Source organism: Phocoena phocoena, chromosome 2 (assembly GCF_963924675.1).
Source record: "Phocoena phocoena chromosome 2, mPhoPho1.1, whole genome shotgun sequence".
Lineage (NCBI taxonomy): Eukaryota > Metazoa > Chordata > Mammalia > Artiodactyla > Phocoenidae > Phocoena > Phocoena phocoena.
Genome location: NC_089220.1, coordinates 81850661 through 81866017, shown reverse-complemented (window position 1 = coordinate 81866017; position 15357 = coordinate 81850661). Strand labels below are relative to the sequence as shown.

Sequence of the window (15357 nt, the reverse complement as noted above, 5' to 3'; positions counted from 1 at the left end):
CCCCAGAGGCAATCACCAGTGTTAGTTTCTTGGGCATATTTTTAGGCACGCGCATGTGTGTGTGTGTACGTATATATTTAGTATATGTCTCTACCACCTATGCACTTTTATTTCTTTTATAGAAACAAGAGCATACGATACATGTTCTGTATATTTTTTATTTACCAATATATCTTAGAGATCATTCCATATTTACACATTTTATCTACTCTCATTCTAATGGCTATAGAATGGTATCACTGCAAAGATGTACCATTTCTATTTAACTACTACAAACAATGCCATAATGAACATTCTTTTCATATATATTTGTACAGTTAGTATGAACTCCTAGTCATTGAACTGCCAAGTCAAAAGACAGATGAATTTTAATTGTGTTATTGAAAATCTGCCTTTCCAAAAGATTGTACCAATTACCCTCCCACCACACTCCAACGCCTGTAGTATATGAGAAGGCTTACTCCCCCCAAACTTGGTATCCTTTTTTTTTTTTTTTGTAACTCTTTAACTCTGGGGTATAACTGTGCATCGTTTCATGTTTAGAAGCAATTTTTTTAAAACTTTTTTCTGTAGAATGCCTTTTCATGCCTTATGTACTTTACATATTTTTCCAGTGAGTTTTTTTATTTATATTTATTTTTATTTTTTTGGCTGTGTTGGGTCTCCGTTTCTGTGCAAGGGCTTTCTCTAGTGTGGCAAGCGGGGGCCACTCTTCATCGCGGTGCACAGGCCTCTCACTGTCGTGGCCTCTCTTGTTGCGGAGCACAGGCTCCAGACACGCAGGCTCAGTAGTCCAGTGAGTTTTTATCTCTATAAAAGCTCTCCACATAGTAAGGAATGTGGCCCTTTTCATTTTACACACGTTGCAAACAATTCTAAAATAACATGAAGAAGCTTATTATATCAGTATGTTTTAAAGGTAGTCAAACTAAAGATAAAGATGAAATAGATGCTCGTAAGATTGTGAATTGGTATAACCTTTCTGGAGCAAATTATGGCAATATATCTAGACCAGAGAATTTTTTTAAATGTTCATGATCTTTGTCTAAGTAACCAAAAATATGAACAAAAAAATTAATTTAAAATAGAAAAACTGGGACTTCCCTGGTGGCACAGTGGTTAAGAATCTGCCTGCCAACGCAGGGGACACGGGTTCAAGCCCTGGTCCAGGAAGATTTGACATGCGGTGGAGCAACTAAGCCCGTGCGCCACAACTACTGAGCCTGCGCTCTAGAGCCCGCGAGCCACAACTACTGAGCCCACACGCCTAGAGCCCATGCTCTGCAACAACAGAAGCCACCACAATAAGAAGCCCACGCACCGCAACGAAGAGTAGCCCCCGCTCACCGCAACTAGAGAAAGCCTGCACGCAACAAAGACCCAACATAGCCATAAATAGATAGATAAATTAGAAAAATCCAAATACCCCCAAATTTGAAATCTGTTAAGTAAAAATGCCCATAACATAGAATGTTATGTAGCCAATTTAAATTATTTTTTCAAAAAGTACTAAGTGATGGGAAAATGCTCACAATACATTAAATGAAGAAGAGGAAGAGCAGGAACTACATCTGTAACAGATCTAAATCTTATTTAAATATGTGTGTACAAAGGAAAAAGAGAAGGAAAAGGAAATACACTGAAAAGTTATTCATGATCCTCTCTGGGGAGTGAAATTATAAATTATTTTCTTCTTTTCATATTTATCTACTTTGTAAGATTTCTATGATGAGCATGTATTTTTTCAACATGTAACATAAAATTTACCATTCTAACTATTTTTAAGTGGCATTAAGTGCATTCACACAGTTGTATAACCATCACCACCATCCATCCATCCATCTCCAGAACATTTTCATCTTCCTCAACTGAAACTTTGTACTCATTTAACAATTCCCCATTTCACCCCACCTCCTGAGCATGTATGTTTATAATCAGAAAAAACTATACCAACCTCTCTTATATCTCCTCTTTACTTTTATTTGGACCAGAAACTTATATTACTGTTATTGCTGAGCTTCTTAGAAGCAAAGGCAAAAAGGGAAACATGATGATTTACACAGTTCTCACTGACTAACATAAAGAATCACAGATTACCTATATCTAAGGTAAGGGTAAGGTAATCTAAGGATTACCTATATCTATATGCAAGTTCCTCATGGCCAGTGCTTCTTACCTTCCTTTGTGTCCCAATACACCTAAGGGTTACTGTGACCTCCCATTAGTAACAATGGTTCATTAAATCAGTGACTTACACTGAATGGGAGGAAGACAAGGAAATAGTGTAAGAAATGGGGGAAGGGCACATAATTTTTATCCTCCCCAAAACAAACAAGATAATTCAAATGTCAACACTTCCAACACCACCAGTAGTTAAACACATAAACATGATTTCTGCTCTAATGAAACTAACATTTTAACACTAGAACATAGAGGAATATATCACATGCATCTTTTTATAAATGGTACAACCTAAAATAATAGAAATCTTCAATAAGAGAAGATGTTAGAAAAATTCTTTCAAATAGTCACCGCTTGTAGAACTTCCAAAATAGCATGAAATTAAACTAACTGAATTTTAAAAAATTTTAAGGGAGCCAATATAAATAAATGGATGTTATTCATAGTAATTGTTTAGATATAGGTAATCTGTACTCCAAATTCACCCCTGATGAAAATAGGCCACACTCACTAAAATTCAAGTGGCACAAGGGCACAATTTTTTTTTTAAACTGATACATCCCTAATGCTTAGAGCAGTTTCTGGTACAGTAGAAAGGGATCAATGAATATTTTTGAACCATCATTCAGTGCCCATCATCTAATAACCTGCTTAGCAGCCTAGTTTCAGAGAGTTTTAAGATTAAATAGCAGTTTGGAGATCACCACTTTAGCCAACCAGTCATAAATGTAAAGAGATGAATTAGGTGAAGGAAAAGTTACTGAAGTACCATACAAGTCACAAACACTGGGCATTCTATATTGGCCAAATAAATCATAAGTGTTAGAAATCTTAAAGAGAACATTAGTAGAATTTATACTACATTTATATAAAAATCTCTGAGTTAGTTTCATATTTTAAGCCAAATATTAAAAACTTTCTAATACACAAAATATCTAATGATTCATTAATTAAAGTTCATAAATCTTAACTTGAAAATAACACAAACCAGATTAAACACATGCATTTAAATTGTTCAAAGAAACATAACTTACATAGAAGTTTCAAACAGTCATCCTTCTTTTTTAAACGGTCTTTAATATCTCCTGATACGAGTACAGAATATGGACATGCCATTTCTTTTAAAAAGCCACTTATCTCAAGCTGGAAGCTTTCTAGATCATCTTTCCCTTTAAACAAGAAAAGGTATAAAACATTTACTAAATATTTACCATGTAATCTGACACTATCAAATCTACCACTAGTTGATTTTAATTTTATATTCAATTCCAAATTTTCACTTTGACATTAAATCCTTAAATGTGTGACCCCAAAAGCTTAGGTCAAAGTAACCAAAACATATTTCTACATATGGAAAGCAACACTTAAATTCAAGAACATAAGTATCTAATCATGAAATTATAAATATTTTTATATTTAAATCTCTGATATCTTCCAATGGGCTTTCCATAAAAGCAGATAAAATGGAAATATTTTATGTTAGTAACTGAAATATTAAAAGCATTATTATGGCTATAATTATTAATTGGCTTCAGAGCAAATGATCCATTTCTATTGTATTTCTATGGACTTGGATAATAAATGCTATCATCAAATTAAGCCTCAGCGCTTATCTTTCTTTCATCATCTAATTATGTGGGAACTTGTATCATAAGTTCTGAATTCAGCTTATTTTACTTAGCTTCAAGTAAATTCTATTAGATTTGGCAAGGAAAAAGAACAATTTAAAAGTAAGGACAGCATCAGAAGGGAAGGCTACTGGTCTCCTAGCAAATGCCCCCACAAATTTTATTTTTCATTTTATTACACGTCTGAAATTCTACTAATCAAAGACCCACAAGAACTCCAGCTACCAATACAGTAGTGAATTAAATAAACCTTGTGAGCTGGTACAGAAGTTTTTTATAAACGTATTCCTATGTGAATCCATGTCCTGAGTTATAGGTTTGGTAAATACAACTTAAATTAGGGATTAAATATATGCATACGTTAGGGAAAAGAAACACCTTAATTCAAAATAAGCAGTATTCAAAACTTAAACTTTTTAAATAACCAAATTCAGACTCTTCTTTTTCTAAAGAACAATACTAAGTTCAAGACAGCAGATAAACAATAATTATTTATAATTTTATATAAATTTTAAGAACCAATTTTGGATTAATCAATATAAAACTTAATCCAAAGATATTTAAATCACATATTGAAGTTGTTTGTAGTAATGACTTTTCTTTGTACAGTGAGCACATTATAGATAAAACTGTAAATCATAACCTATCATTTCATTTTTCTAGTAAACAGAAAAGTAAATAAAACTCAATAGCAATACCAGCTGAAGTGATACTTTCTTCCAAGTTGCACAATGATTTTATTTGAGAGCCTAACCAAACACAGAGCTCTGAAAATTCAGGTGAAGATAGTCCATCCTCTGCTGCCTTTATAAGGGCTTGCTCTTCTAACAGTGGTCCCTTATACCTAGAAAGGAAGATATAAAAGGTTAAAACAAACAAACAAAACCCTAATAATACTTTTTAATCAACGTCTGCTGCCTATCTTTGTAAATAAAATATTATTGGAACACAGCCAACAACTGTACCCATTTACAAACTCTCTCTGGCTGTTTTCCTGTATTTGTGACAGAGACAGTGTGGCCAGTAAAGCCTAAAATTTTTACTATCTGGTCTGTTACAGAAGCAGTTTGCTGATTTCTGCTCTATATAATTAACATTTGACTTTGTTTTAAAATTTTTTAGTAAAATTATCAACCAATTTTAAGATAAATATTACATATAACAAAGTCAAATAGAATAGTCTAATAACTATAACTTTTCTTATTCTTACAAGAATAAGCAAAAGGTAATATAGTGAAAAAAGAACAGATGCAAATTTAAATTAAAAAAATTAAAACTGAGGACATATGAGATTTTAACCTTAACCATTTCTTTTATAATTTTATACTTTTAAACACTGCTACAAAGTGTATTTGAATAGAACCTTTAATTTTCAAACCATTTTTATATATTACCTTAATTGAATTTGACACCAGTTTTCTACTTTTACTGTTCTTTCTGTAACTGAGCTTTTTTTCCCCCCACATTATTAAACTTGTAAGTTTTAGCACAGTTGATGGGTTTTAATCCATTGCATTTACTTTTCTTTTGATACTCAAATTGTCCTATCTCTGATTAGTGGGAGCGCAATCATGTTACTCAATGAGTCCTTTGACTTGTCCCCATTATTCTTTGAATATTTTCCTTGCTTTCTATGACAATATGTTCCTCCCCTATACTTGTAATCAGCCATTTCTCCAAGAAGCCCTGATTCTCTTCAATGGTATTTAGAATACACAATCTGGTCATAAAGGTTAATCACTGTATCTGTACCTTTTTAAAAGAAATTATATCAGGAGTTCACACTGCTGTATCCAGTTCAAATTTAGAATTATAGGGTTCTTACCTATTTTGTTTTACATTTTTATCTATTTTTCTCTTACAATGAAAATTCTGTTTTTTATGACATTTACAGAATCCTAGTAAATATAAAAATAACATAAATTACATAGTTTCAGAATAGAAAAAACTGCATTATTACTAAAAATAAAATTAATGAAAACAATTTATATTTTTATCATTAGGATAGATTCCAGTAAGGATGTATAGAAAAACAATTCCTTTCTATGTGATTAAACCTCCTACTCAATACACTGATAGATATTTTTTTCATTTTGCTTTTAATTTTTAGGGATTTGTCTCTCTTTTTTTGTTTTGATTTCATTTTAATTTTGCTTTACAACTATGTAAAACATTTATACGGTTTCAAAGTCTAAAACAAAACAAGGTACATTCAGACAATTCTAGCTTGCAATCTTAATACTGTTCCATCTAGTACTCTGTTTCCTCCCTTCCTCATAGGAAACCGTATTTATTAGTTTGGGGTTGTCAAACCATAATGTTTTAAAATATAAACATATATATACACAAAACTATATATATATAAATGTATCTTTTTTAGATAAAAGGCAGCCTACTATCTACTGTTCTATTCCTTTTTTTAAACATATACACGCACAGACACATATTTATATATACTAGAGATCTGTAGAGATACTATTCAAACATTTTTATAGTTGTATCCACTGTCTGGATATACCATATTTTATTTGCTATGCCCCCACTGAAGGACATTTTGGTTTTTTGTAATGCTTTGCTATTAAAAAAATTGGGCAAATTATTGTCAGTGTATGTCTGGGATAGATTTCTAGAGGTAGGATCACTGGATCAAAGGTTTACGTAAATGGCTATCCAACTTTACTGGATAATGTTAAATTTGCCTATATAGGGGTTGTACCACTAAAGTAGAAGAGTATCCATTACCCATAACTTACCAAACATTTGACTCATGTCAAACATTTGGATTTTTGACCATCTGGTATCTCAGTACAGTTTTAATTTACATTTCTCTTATGGCACGACTGTACATCTTTTGATATGTTTAAAGGCCATTTGCGTTTCTTTTTCTCTAAATTCTCTGGTCATATTTCACGAAGGGTGAGTAGTTTCAAAGCCCCATTTTGCAGATAAGAAATTAAGGCTCAACAAGGTTAGGATACCTGCCTTAAGTAGCAGGCCAGATGAATATTCCAATTCATCTACTCTTTACAGCAATGATTTGAAGTTATTATTATCCTAATTCTGTAGGACCAGAAGATAATATCAGAAGATAAATGACGACACTCTGATCTAAATCCAGATTTGACCCCAAATGCTCCATGTGAACTCAAATTTCTGTCTACACTAATAAGGAAACAAAGTAAATAACCTGGCCAGGTAATGCAGCCAGGTAAAGACAGCTGGGACTAGACCAGTCTCTGCTCCTCCAAACCAAGACTGGTTCCCCTGTATTACCTTTCTACCATATCTTACAGCACCTCTCATTGAGACTTAACAGTAAATATCTTATTTCCCCCTACTTGCTTTCACTTCTGCAATAAAGCAATAATCATAAGCTCCTGAAAAAATGTAACTAATTCATATTATTGGTAAGTTATTTTTACTGAAATGCCAATTTTAAAATTCAGCAAAAATTTACTAAATCACCAAAAATACTAAATCCTGAATACACAAGCTTTAATGCCTCAGTTCCTCAAAATAGGTAAAAAGAAAAAAAAAAAAGAAATGCATTTAACAAACCTGAATATCTAATAACAATCATAATCATATAGCAACTAACATTTATAAACTAATCTTAGGCCAGCGCTATGTGCTGTATGTATATTACCTTATTTAATTGTCACAATATCCTATAAGGTAGGTATTATTATCATGCTTAGTTTGTTCTATAAATTCTTATTTAATTAGGAAACTGCTACTCTTACTCCAAAGAGTAACTCCAAAGAGTAATAACTTAGTAGTAACTGGGGACACCTCCCCTAGGCCTAGACTCCCCCAGGGCCATGCACACTTGAACCATAGTTGCTGATCTGAACTGCTCTAAGCTGGGTGAACCAAACCTTCAGTCCAGTAGGGCCACTGGTAAACCTTCACAAAGACACAGCCGGGGTCTAACTTACTTTCTGTTTTCTATTTTCATCGGCCAACATATAAAATATCAGACCCTTTCTTTCCCCCTGTCATTTACCCACCCTACTGGCTTGCCTCTGATCCAGCTCTCCACTTCTTCCTGCTTCTCAAACTCTTCCATATGTTCCATCCATAAAAAACAACTCTCCTATTCTGTCAATGTCTTCTCAGAAAGATTTATCCCTACTGCCTCTAGCTTTGGGTATTTTACTCTTAAGTGTCTGACGGTCGAATGGTGGGGTTTTTGTCCTCCTTGCTTCCGAATACAGCATCCATATCACTGCTCTCCCATTATCTTTTTTTTAATTGAAATATAGTTGATTTACAATGTTGTGTTAGTTTCAGATGCACAGCAAAGTGATTCAGTTATACGTACACATATACCTATTTCTTTTCAGACTCTTTTCCCTTATAGGTTATTAAAAAATACTGAGTATAGTTCCCTGAGCTATACAGTAGGTCCTTGTTTACCTATTTTATATACAGTAGCATGTATATGTTAATCCCAAACTCCTAATTTACCCCTCCCCACCCACACCCTTTCCCCTTTGGTAACCGTAAGTTTGTTTTCTATGTCCTGTGGGTCTATTTCTGTTTTGTATATAAGTTCATTTTTGTATCATTCTTTTTTTAGATTCCACATATAAGTGATATTATATGATATTTGTCTTTCTCTGGCTTACTTCATTTAGTATGATAATCTCTAAGTCCATCCATGTTGCTGCAAATGGCATTATTTCATTCTTTTTTATGACTAATATTCCATTGTATAAATACACCACATCTTCTTTATCCATTCCTCCGTCAATGGACATTTAGGTTGCTTCCATGTCTTGGCTATTATAAATAGTGCTGCAATGAACATTGGAGTGCATGTATTTTTTCAAATTATGGTTTTCTCCATATGTATGCCCAGGAGTGGGACTGCAGGCTCATATGGTAGTTCTACTTTTAGTTTTTTAAGGAACCTCCATACTGTTCTCCATAGTGGCTGCACCAATTTACATTCCCACCAACAGTGTAGGAGGGTTCCCTTTTCTCCACACCCTCTCCAGCATTTATTGTTTGTAGACTTTTTGAAGATGGTCATTCTGACCAGTGTGAGGTGATGGTAGTTTTGATTTGCATTTCTCTAATAATTAGAGATGCTGAGCATCTTTTCATGTGCTTTTTGGCCATCTGTATGTCTTCTTTGGAGAAATGTCTATTTAGATCTTCTGCCCATTTTTTGATCGACTCCCTCATTATCTTATAAATATCTCCCGCTCTCTCCAGGCTCAGGCCAGTCAGATATGCCACCCTCTTTCTCTCGTGGTTTTCACCTATCAATCTCTTGGACACTCTTCAACATTCCCTGTGCTCAGTTTTTCCTCTCCATTCCTATTTTTTTCAATTGTATTGAGTTTCTTTGAAGTCCATATGTATACCCTTTTCAATACCCTGAGCTCTCAATTCCCTAACCTCCTCTTTTCCAACCTTTGCCACTGCACATAAGTAAGCCACACCCAGATCATGCCATCACCTGGAACTACATCACCTCCGAAATCACTAATTTGAACATGTCACTCCCTGAACATAGCCTACTATCTATCCTTCCAGCTTGCTCTTTTGACCACACTTAATATCATCTCTACCTCAGTTCCTATGGTCCCTCCACATTCTCTGCATTTCCTAGCTTCCGGCTGTCTTCACTTTCTTCCCTGTCCAATTGAGATTCCAAAGTGTATCATTTTATTTTGTTGCTCAATAAATCCCTGTTGAAGAAATGAATCCTTTATACTGTCATCTCCTTCAGCTCTAATAGCCAGTCAAATCACTGAGACCAGTAATATACTTCTTTCTATATCCACTGCCACTGAGCAACCATCACTTCTTGCCTAGACTACTAACTAATTCTCCAATCTATTCTCCACCTTGCTGACAGAGGTAACTTTTCAAACTAGACATCTAATCCAGCGGTCCCCAACCTTTTTGGCACCAAAGACCAGTTTTGTGGAAGACAATTTTTCCACAGAGGGGGCGGAGGGAGGGGAGTAGGGGAGCTGCTTCAGGCGGTAATGTGAGCCATGGGGAGCAGCAGATGAAGCTTCGCTCACTCCACGCTCACCTCCTGCTGCGCAGCCTGGTTCCTAACAGGCCTCAGACCACTACTGGCCCACAGCCCCGGGGGGGGTTGGGGACCCCTGATCTAATCACTCCCTTTTTTATTTAAAATTCTTCAATCATGTCGTATTGCTGTCATGACAAAGAACAAAATCCTCAACATGGCCTGAAAGGTGCTGCATGCCCTGTTCCTCGCTGATCCAATCTTCTAACACTGGTCCTTGCTCTCTGCCCTCCGGCTACATCAGCCCCCTTCCAGTTCTCCTAATATGGCAGATCCTTTCCACTTTAAGGTCTTTCATATTTTGTCCTCACTGTAAGGACACCTTTGTCCTCCTTTCCCAGCCAACTTCACCTAGTTAACTCCTACTCACCCTTCCTATTTCAACTCAAATGTCACTTCCTCAGTAATCTGTCACTAACCCTTAACACTACATAGGTCCTCCTGCCACATTATGTCACCCTGTTCTTTTCCTTTGAAACGCTTATTTTAGTTTATAAATATTTGTGTGATCATGTCTTTTTCTCCACCAGACTGTAAGCTCCATTGGGACAGGAACCAAGTCTGTTTTGCTCACCAATGACTTCTCAGAACAGCGTCCAATACAGAGCTGTGCTCAGTAAATATGTGAAATAAATTTCCCTCCACAATGGTGGTTCTCAACCTAGGCTGTGAAGCTTTTTAAAAATATGCATGCCTATATCGCACCCCTGAAGATCATGCTTCGCTCAGCTGGTGGTATACACCACACTGAAACATTTTTTTACAAGCTCCAAACATGATTTTGATGTATTACCAGGGTTGAGATACACTGTTCTACAAAATCATAGATTGTCAGAACCGAAAGAGACTTCTGAAATCTGATCCAGCCTGCTCCTTTCACAGATTAGGAAACTAAGTTATTACTACGCTGTTTTCGTTTATAATGTACTACATCACTAAACTGTTCTTTCACATAGATTTTCCCTTTTAATTCCTCCCTTTAATTTCCTATTTTATCTGATAAACTGAAGTACCTTCACTGATATCCTAAATGTTTTAATCACAACAGAAAATGCATTATTCACAATCTACATGGAGATTTTGAAACGCATGTTCAATTACAACACATATTGTAAATAATTACTTTTTTCACTTTTCATTATCATTATAGGAAAATTCAAACTTCAAAATCTTGTCCTTAATTATTCCAGGAAAAATCAGTTCTAAAGTATGTTTTAAATCAGTTCTAAACTGTTTTACTTTCTACAGTGAATAATCTGAAATAATTTTCCTTGATAAAAGCCAAGATTATACCAAACTTCATTTTTCAAAACACCTATAATATAAACAAATTCAAAGAATGAAAGAAAAAAAAAGCACTGACTTTCCATTTTTCAAAAACTATTTATAGAATCCCACTAGTCTTATCTGGAATACTTGGGAGCTTAAACCGTTTGGGTCCTAAACACTTTAATTATTTTAACTTTTTGTATTGGTTACTTCCTTAACCAAGTTACATGAAAATTTCCATGGGATTTCACAGAAGTAAAAATGCCCCCTAAATAATCACTGGCTCTGTTCTTTCACTTGACAAATATTTATTCAGGATCTAGTAAGTGCAAGGCTCTGTAACAATGAGTCACTGCAAAGTAGGTACTATCAGGGTCCCAAAGAAGCAATTGATAGAGGAGCAAGTGCAGTTTTAAGAAAAATAAAGGGGGGCGAGAGGGTGGTTCAAGCTTCACGATAGTACTGCAAAGGCACTGCCTATCCTATCCAAGAAACTCCAGACGTGGCAGGGCACACAATTTTACAGATGGCTCCAATGTCTTTAATTAATGTGTATTTTTTTGACTTGCAACTATCTGGCCCTATGCTTACCTCTGTGCACTCTCTGCTTTGAACTTTTCTTCATTTACTTACCCATTCATCCAACCACTATTTATTGTAGCATATCTGGTTGTAGGATGTTTTGGGGAACAAGACAGGTAAGGTACCCGTTCTCCTGGAGCTGACTTAGGGGGTGGAGGGTGGGGAGGGTGGATGTTCAAGAGAAAATAAATAAATGTTCAGGACAAGATAATTTGGGATTGGGACCCCAGGGCTGTGAAGAAAAACTGGATGAGGCTGAAGGAGAGACTATTTTGCATGAATTGATACCCATGCCTGCAAGTATTAACATCATTCCAGGAGCTCTCATAGCACTTAATCACCCCGAATTGCAAACACCAGTAGACTCTTTATAGTCCCCGACTAGGTAACCTACTAGTAATCTGAAAACTGTCTTCCTCCTCGGCCTAGCACACAAATACGCATTAATGAATACAGATTAACATCAAATTAATATGTTGTTAATGAATGGAAGAAACGGTGAAATGAATGGACTTGCACTGAACTAAAACCCCTTTCTCGGGTCAAGGAAGCAGGAGATTCGCTCCCGCGCCCTAATTAATCCACAGGTTGTACAAGGTAGGAGACAACAGTCAACAGCTGCACTCCGGCTTCCAGCGCCTCTCCCCCGGAGCGTCAACAATAATACCACCCGCGGGGCAGCAACTAATTCCCCAAAGGAGTGCTGCCAGGCAGGCCCCTCCGCGCCTTCGCCGCGGGTCCCGGCTGCGGAGTTCCGAGGCAAGGAGTTCGTAAGAGGGGGACAAGCGCCCCAGCTCTCCGGGCCTGCTCCACCCCCGCAAGCGGATTTCTCTCCCGCCTCTCTCTTAACTCTGTCCGCGCCGGAGGCAGCGAGGCAGGGACGGAGGCCTGCACCGAGCGGCAAGAGCTCAGCGAAGGCCCACGGGGAGGAGACTGAGGCAGCCATCGGAGGGACAGCTTACGTTTTCGGGGAAAGGCGGCCCCAGGACTACTCACCCCAGCGCCTCTAGAGTGTCAAGCACGTCCCCCTCCATCGTAGCTTCGGGACCCGGTTCCGGCCCTCTCATGGTCCTTCGGCCCAAAGCTGTTCCGCGCTCTAAGGAGCCCGCCGGAAACTGGCGTCGCGGCGCCAAGGTTCCGGCCGGCTCTCAACCTGGACTGCCTAGGAGTGCCTCTGGCACTGGGGGACAAAACGTTCTCGGCCCGGAGGCAATTGGCTCTCCTGCCTAAAACCAACTTAGGTAACAATGCTAACTTTTAAAAATAATAATAACAATAAATAGTAGAAATAAAAAGACTTCTTTGAGTTGTCTTAGCAAACATCGTGATTCTACCAAGTTCTCAACCAATCAGATTCCGGCTTTCCCTTTTTACAACAAAAATCCCTAAATGAAATATTAATTATCTTGAGCTAAAGTTGTACATAATATCATGTACCTAAACAAATAATTTTTAAATGAATATACACAACAAAGCTCCAACTTTAAAGAAAAAATAGAGAAGGAAATTTATAACAAAATATTGTTTCATTATGAAATGTAGAAGATCAATGAAGTGATCAGATGCTTGCATCTATCTATAGAATCCTCTTCAACACACATACAGGCTATGTGTTGCACTGCTGACAAAATATAGGCGAGTTGTATAAAAAACAAAAATTCCATGGGCAGAATAGGGTAGCTGATGTGCTTTCCCAAAATTGTGACTGACCCTCCATAAAACTCCAAACACACAAAACACAGTAGTCCCTCTGTGTACTATTTATGGAGAATTCAGTGTCTATCTAAAGAATACAAAATATATTTTAGGGTTCATATGTAAAAGAGTCAGCATAGAGCATAAAATCATTAACAGTTATATCACCCAAATGAATAACCAAATGAACTATTGAAAGTTGTGCAAAACAGTAACTATTGGTCCTTGTAAAGGACTGTCCCATGCCTCAGAGAATACATAACATCCCTGGCCCTAATGCACTAAAGACACTAATGCTCTCACCTCCCAAATCACTGTTACAAATAAAAAGCTTACCAATAAATTTGTAAAATCCCCTGAGGGAAGCTTACACACAAATTTGAACAAATATCAATAATGACTCCTCTACCATATACCCAGGCTTAAGTATAAAATTATTTGCAGCTTAATGTATTTGAATTCATCTCTAAACCAAAGGCAGAGAATGTATGTTCTAAGTGGTTATTGCCTCTCTCAAAGAGTTGAAGTCATAGAAAGAACTATTCTTAGTAACCTTAGGAGACATCAATAAGGACATTTCATAATGATAAATATGTCAAGACAACACAATGCTATAACAACCCTAAATGTTATAGGACCAAACCAGCCTCAAAATATATAAATAAAAAACTTAACAAACTTGAAGAAGAAATAGGCAAATCCACAATCACAAAAGAAGATTTTAAACACATTAACTGATGTAATAAGCAGTAAAAAAAAAAAAAGAAATCAATAGACATACACAAGACTTGGAAAACATGATTTACAAATGTGATATAAGAATCACTGCTCCCCAAACCTTCAGAATATGAATTGTTTTCAAGTTCATATATGTAATTTATAAAATTGACTTTATACTGTAACTGAAAGTAAGTTTCATCACTTTTAAAGACCGAAATCATAAAAAGTATGTTCTCTGACCACATTAGAATTAAACAAGGAATCAATAAGAAAAAAAGAAAACTAAAAAAGTCCCCAAATATTTGATGTTCAGAATTTAAGCAATGCACTTCTAAATAATCAGATTAAACTAGAATTAAACTAGGGATTAAATTAAACAACAAATGGATATAAGAAAATATTTTTGAACTGATTGGTGATAAAAAAAATACCACATCAACATGTGAAAGATGCAGGTAGACCCATTCTTAAAAGAAAACATATAGCATTAAATGCAAATATTAGAAATGATAAAAGATTGAAAATTAATTAAGTATCAATCTCAAGAAGCCAAAAAGCAAACCAATTAAATTCAAAGAAACAAAAAGATAGAAATAATAAAGAGTAGACATCAACGAAATGAGGGAAAATACAATAAAGAAATGAAGCCAAATTTGAGGCTTTTTGCAAGGATAATAGTATTGACAAACCTTTGACAAACCTTTAGCCAAACTGATCAAGAAAAAAATAAGTACAAAAGAAGAAGCAAATAACCAATATGAGGAGTGAAAAGGGGGACATTGGTACTGGTCAGTACCAATGGACAGTAAGAGGATGTTATGAATAATTTTATGCCAATAAATTTGAAAATTTAGATGAAATTGATAAATTCCTTGAGAAACACAATTTAACAAAAATGATACAAGGAAAATTTTAAATATGAAAAGTTCTACATCTATTAAAGAAATTGAATGACAAATTAGAAATCACCCACAAAGAACACTCTAAGCCCAAAGGGTTTTTCTGATGAATTTCCCCAAACCCTTAAGAAAGAAATAACACCTACCTTATACAAACATTTCCAGAAACTAGAAAAACATGTAGTAGTTTGCAATGCTTTTTAAGAGAACATTACCTTAAAACGAACATCAATAAGGACATTATTAAAAAGAATTTATTGACCAATTCCTCTCATGAACAGATAGCTGCACTTACAACAGTCAGTTGAGTATGACAAAATTGTAGTTC

General features: G+C 35.7%; 1 protein-coding gene across 1 annotated transcript in view; it reads right to left on the bottom strand.

Annotated features, from left to right (window-relative positions):
- Positions 1-12782, bottom strand: part of FAM98B (family with sequence similarity 98 member B) — a 33425-nt gene extending 20643 nt beyond the window's left edge. The window contains exons 1-3 of the mRNA XM_065872490.1: positions 12712-12782; positions 4508-4653; positions 3216-3350 (exon numbers count right to left, since the gene is read on the bottom strand). Coding sequence (XP_065728562.1) covers positions 3216-3350; positions 4508-4653; positions 12712-12782 — 352 coding nt within the window. The remainder of the gene's footprint in view (positions 1-3215; positions 3351-4507; positions 4654-12711) is intronic.
- Between the last annotated feature and the right edge of the window lie 2575 nt (positions 12783-15357).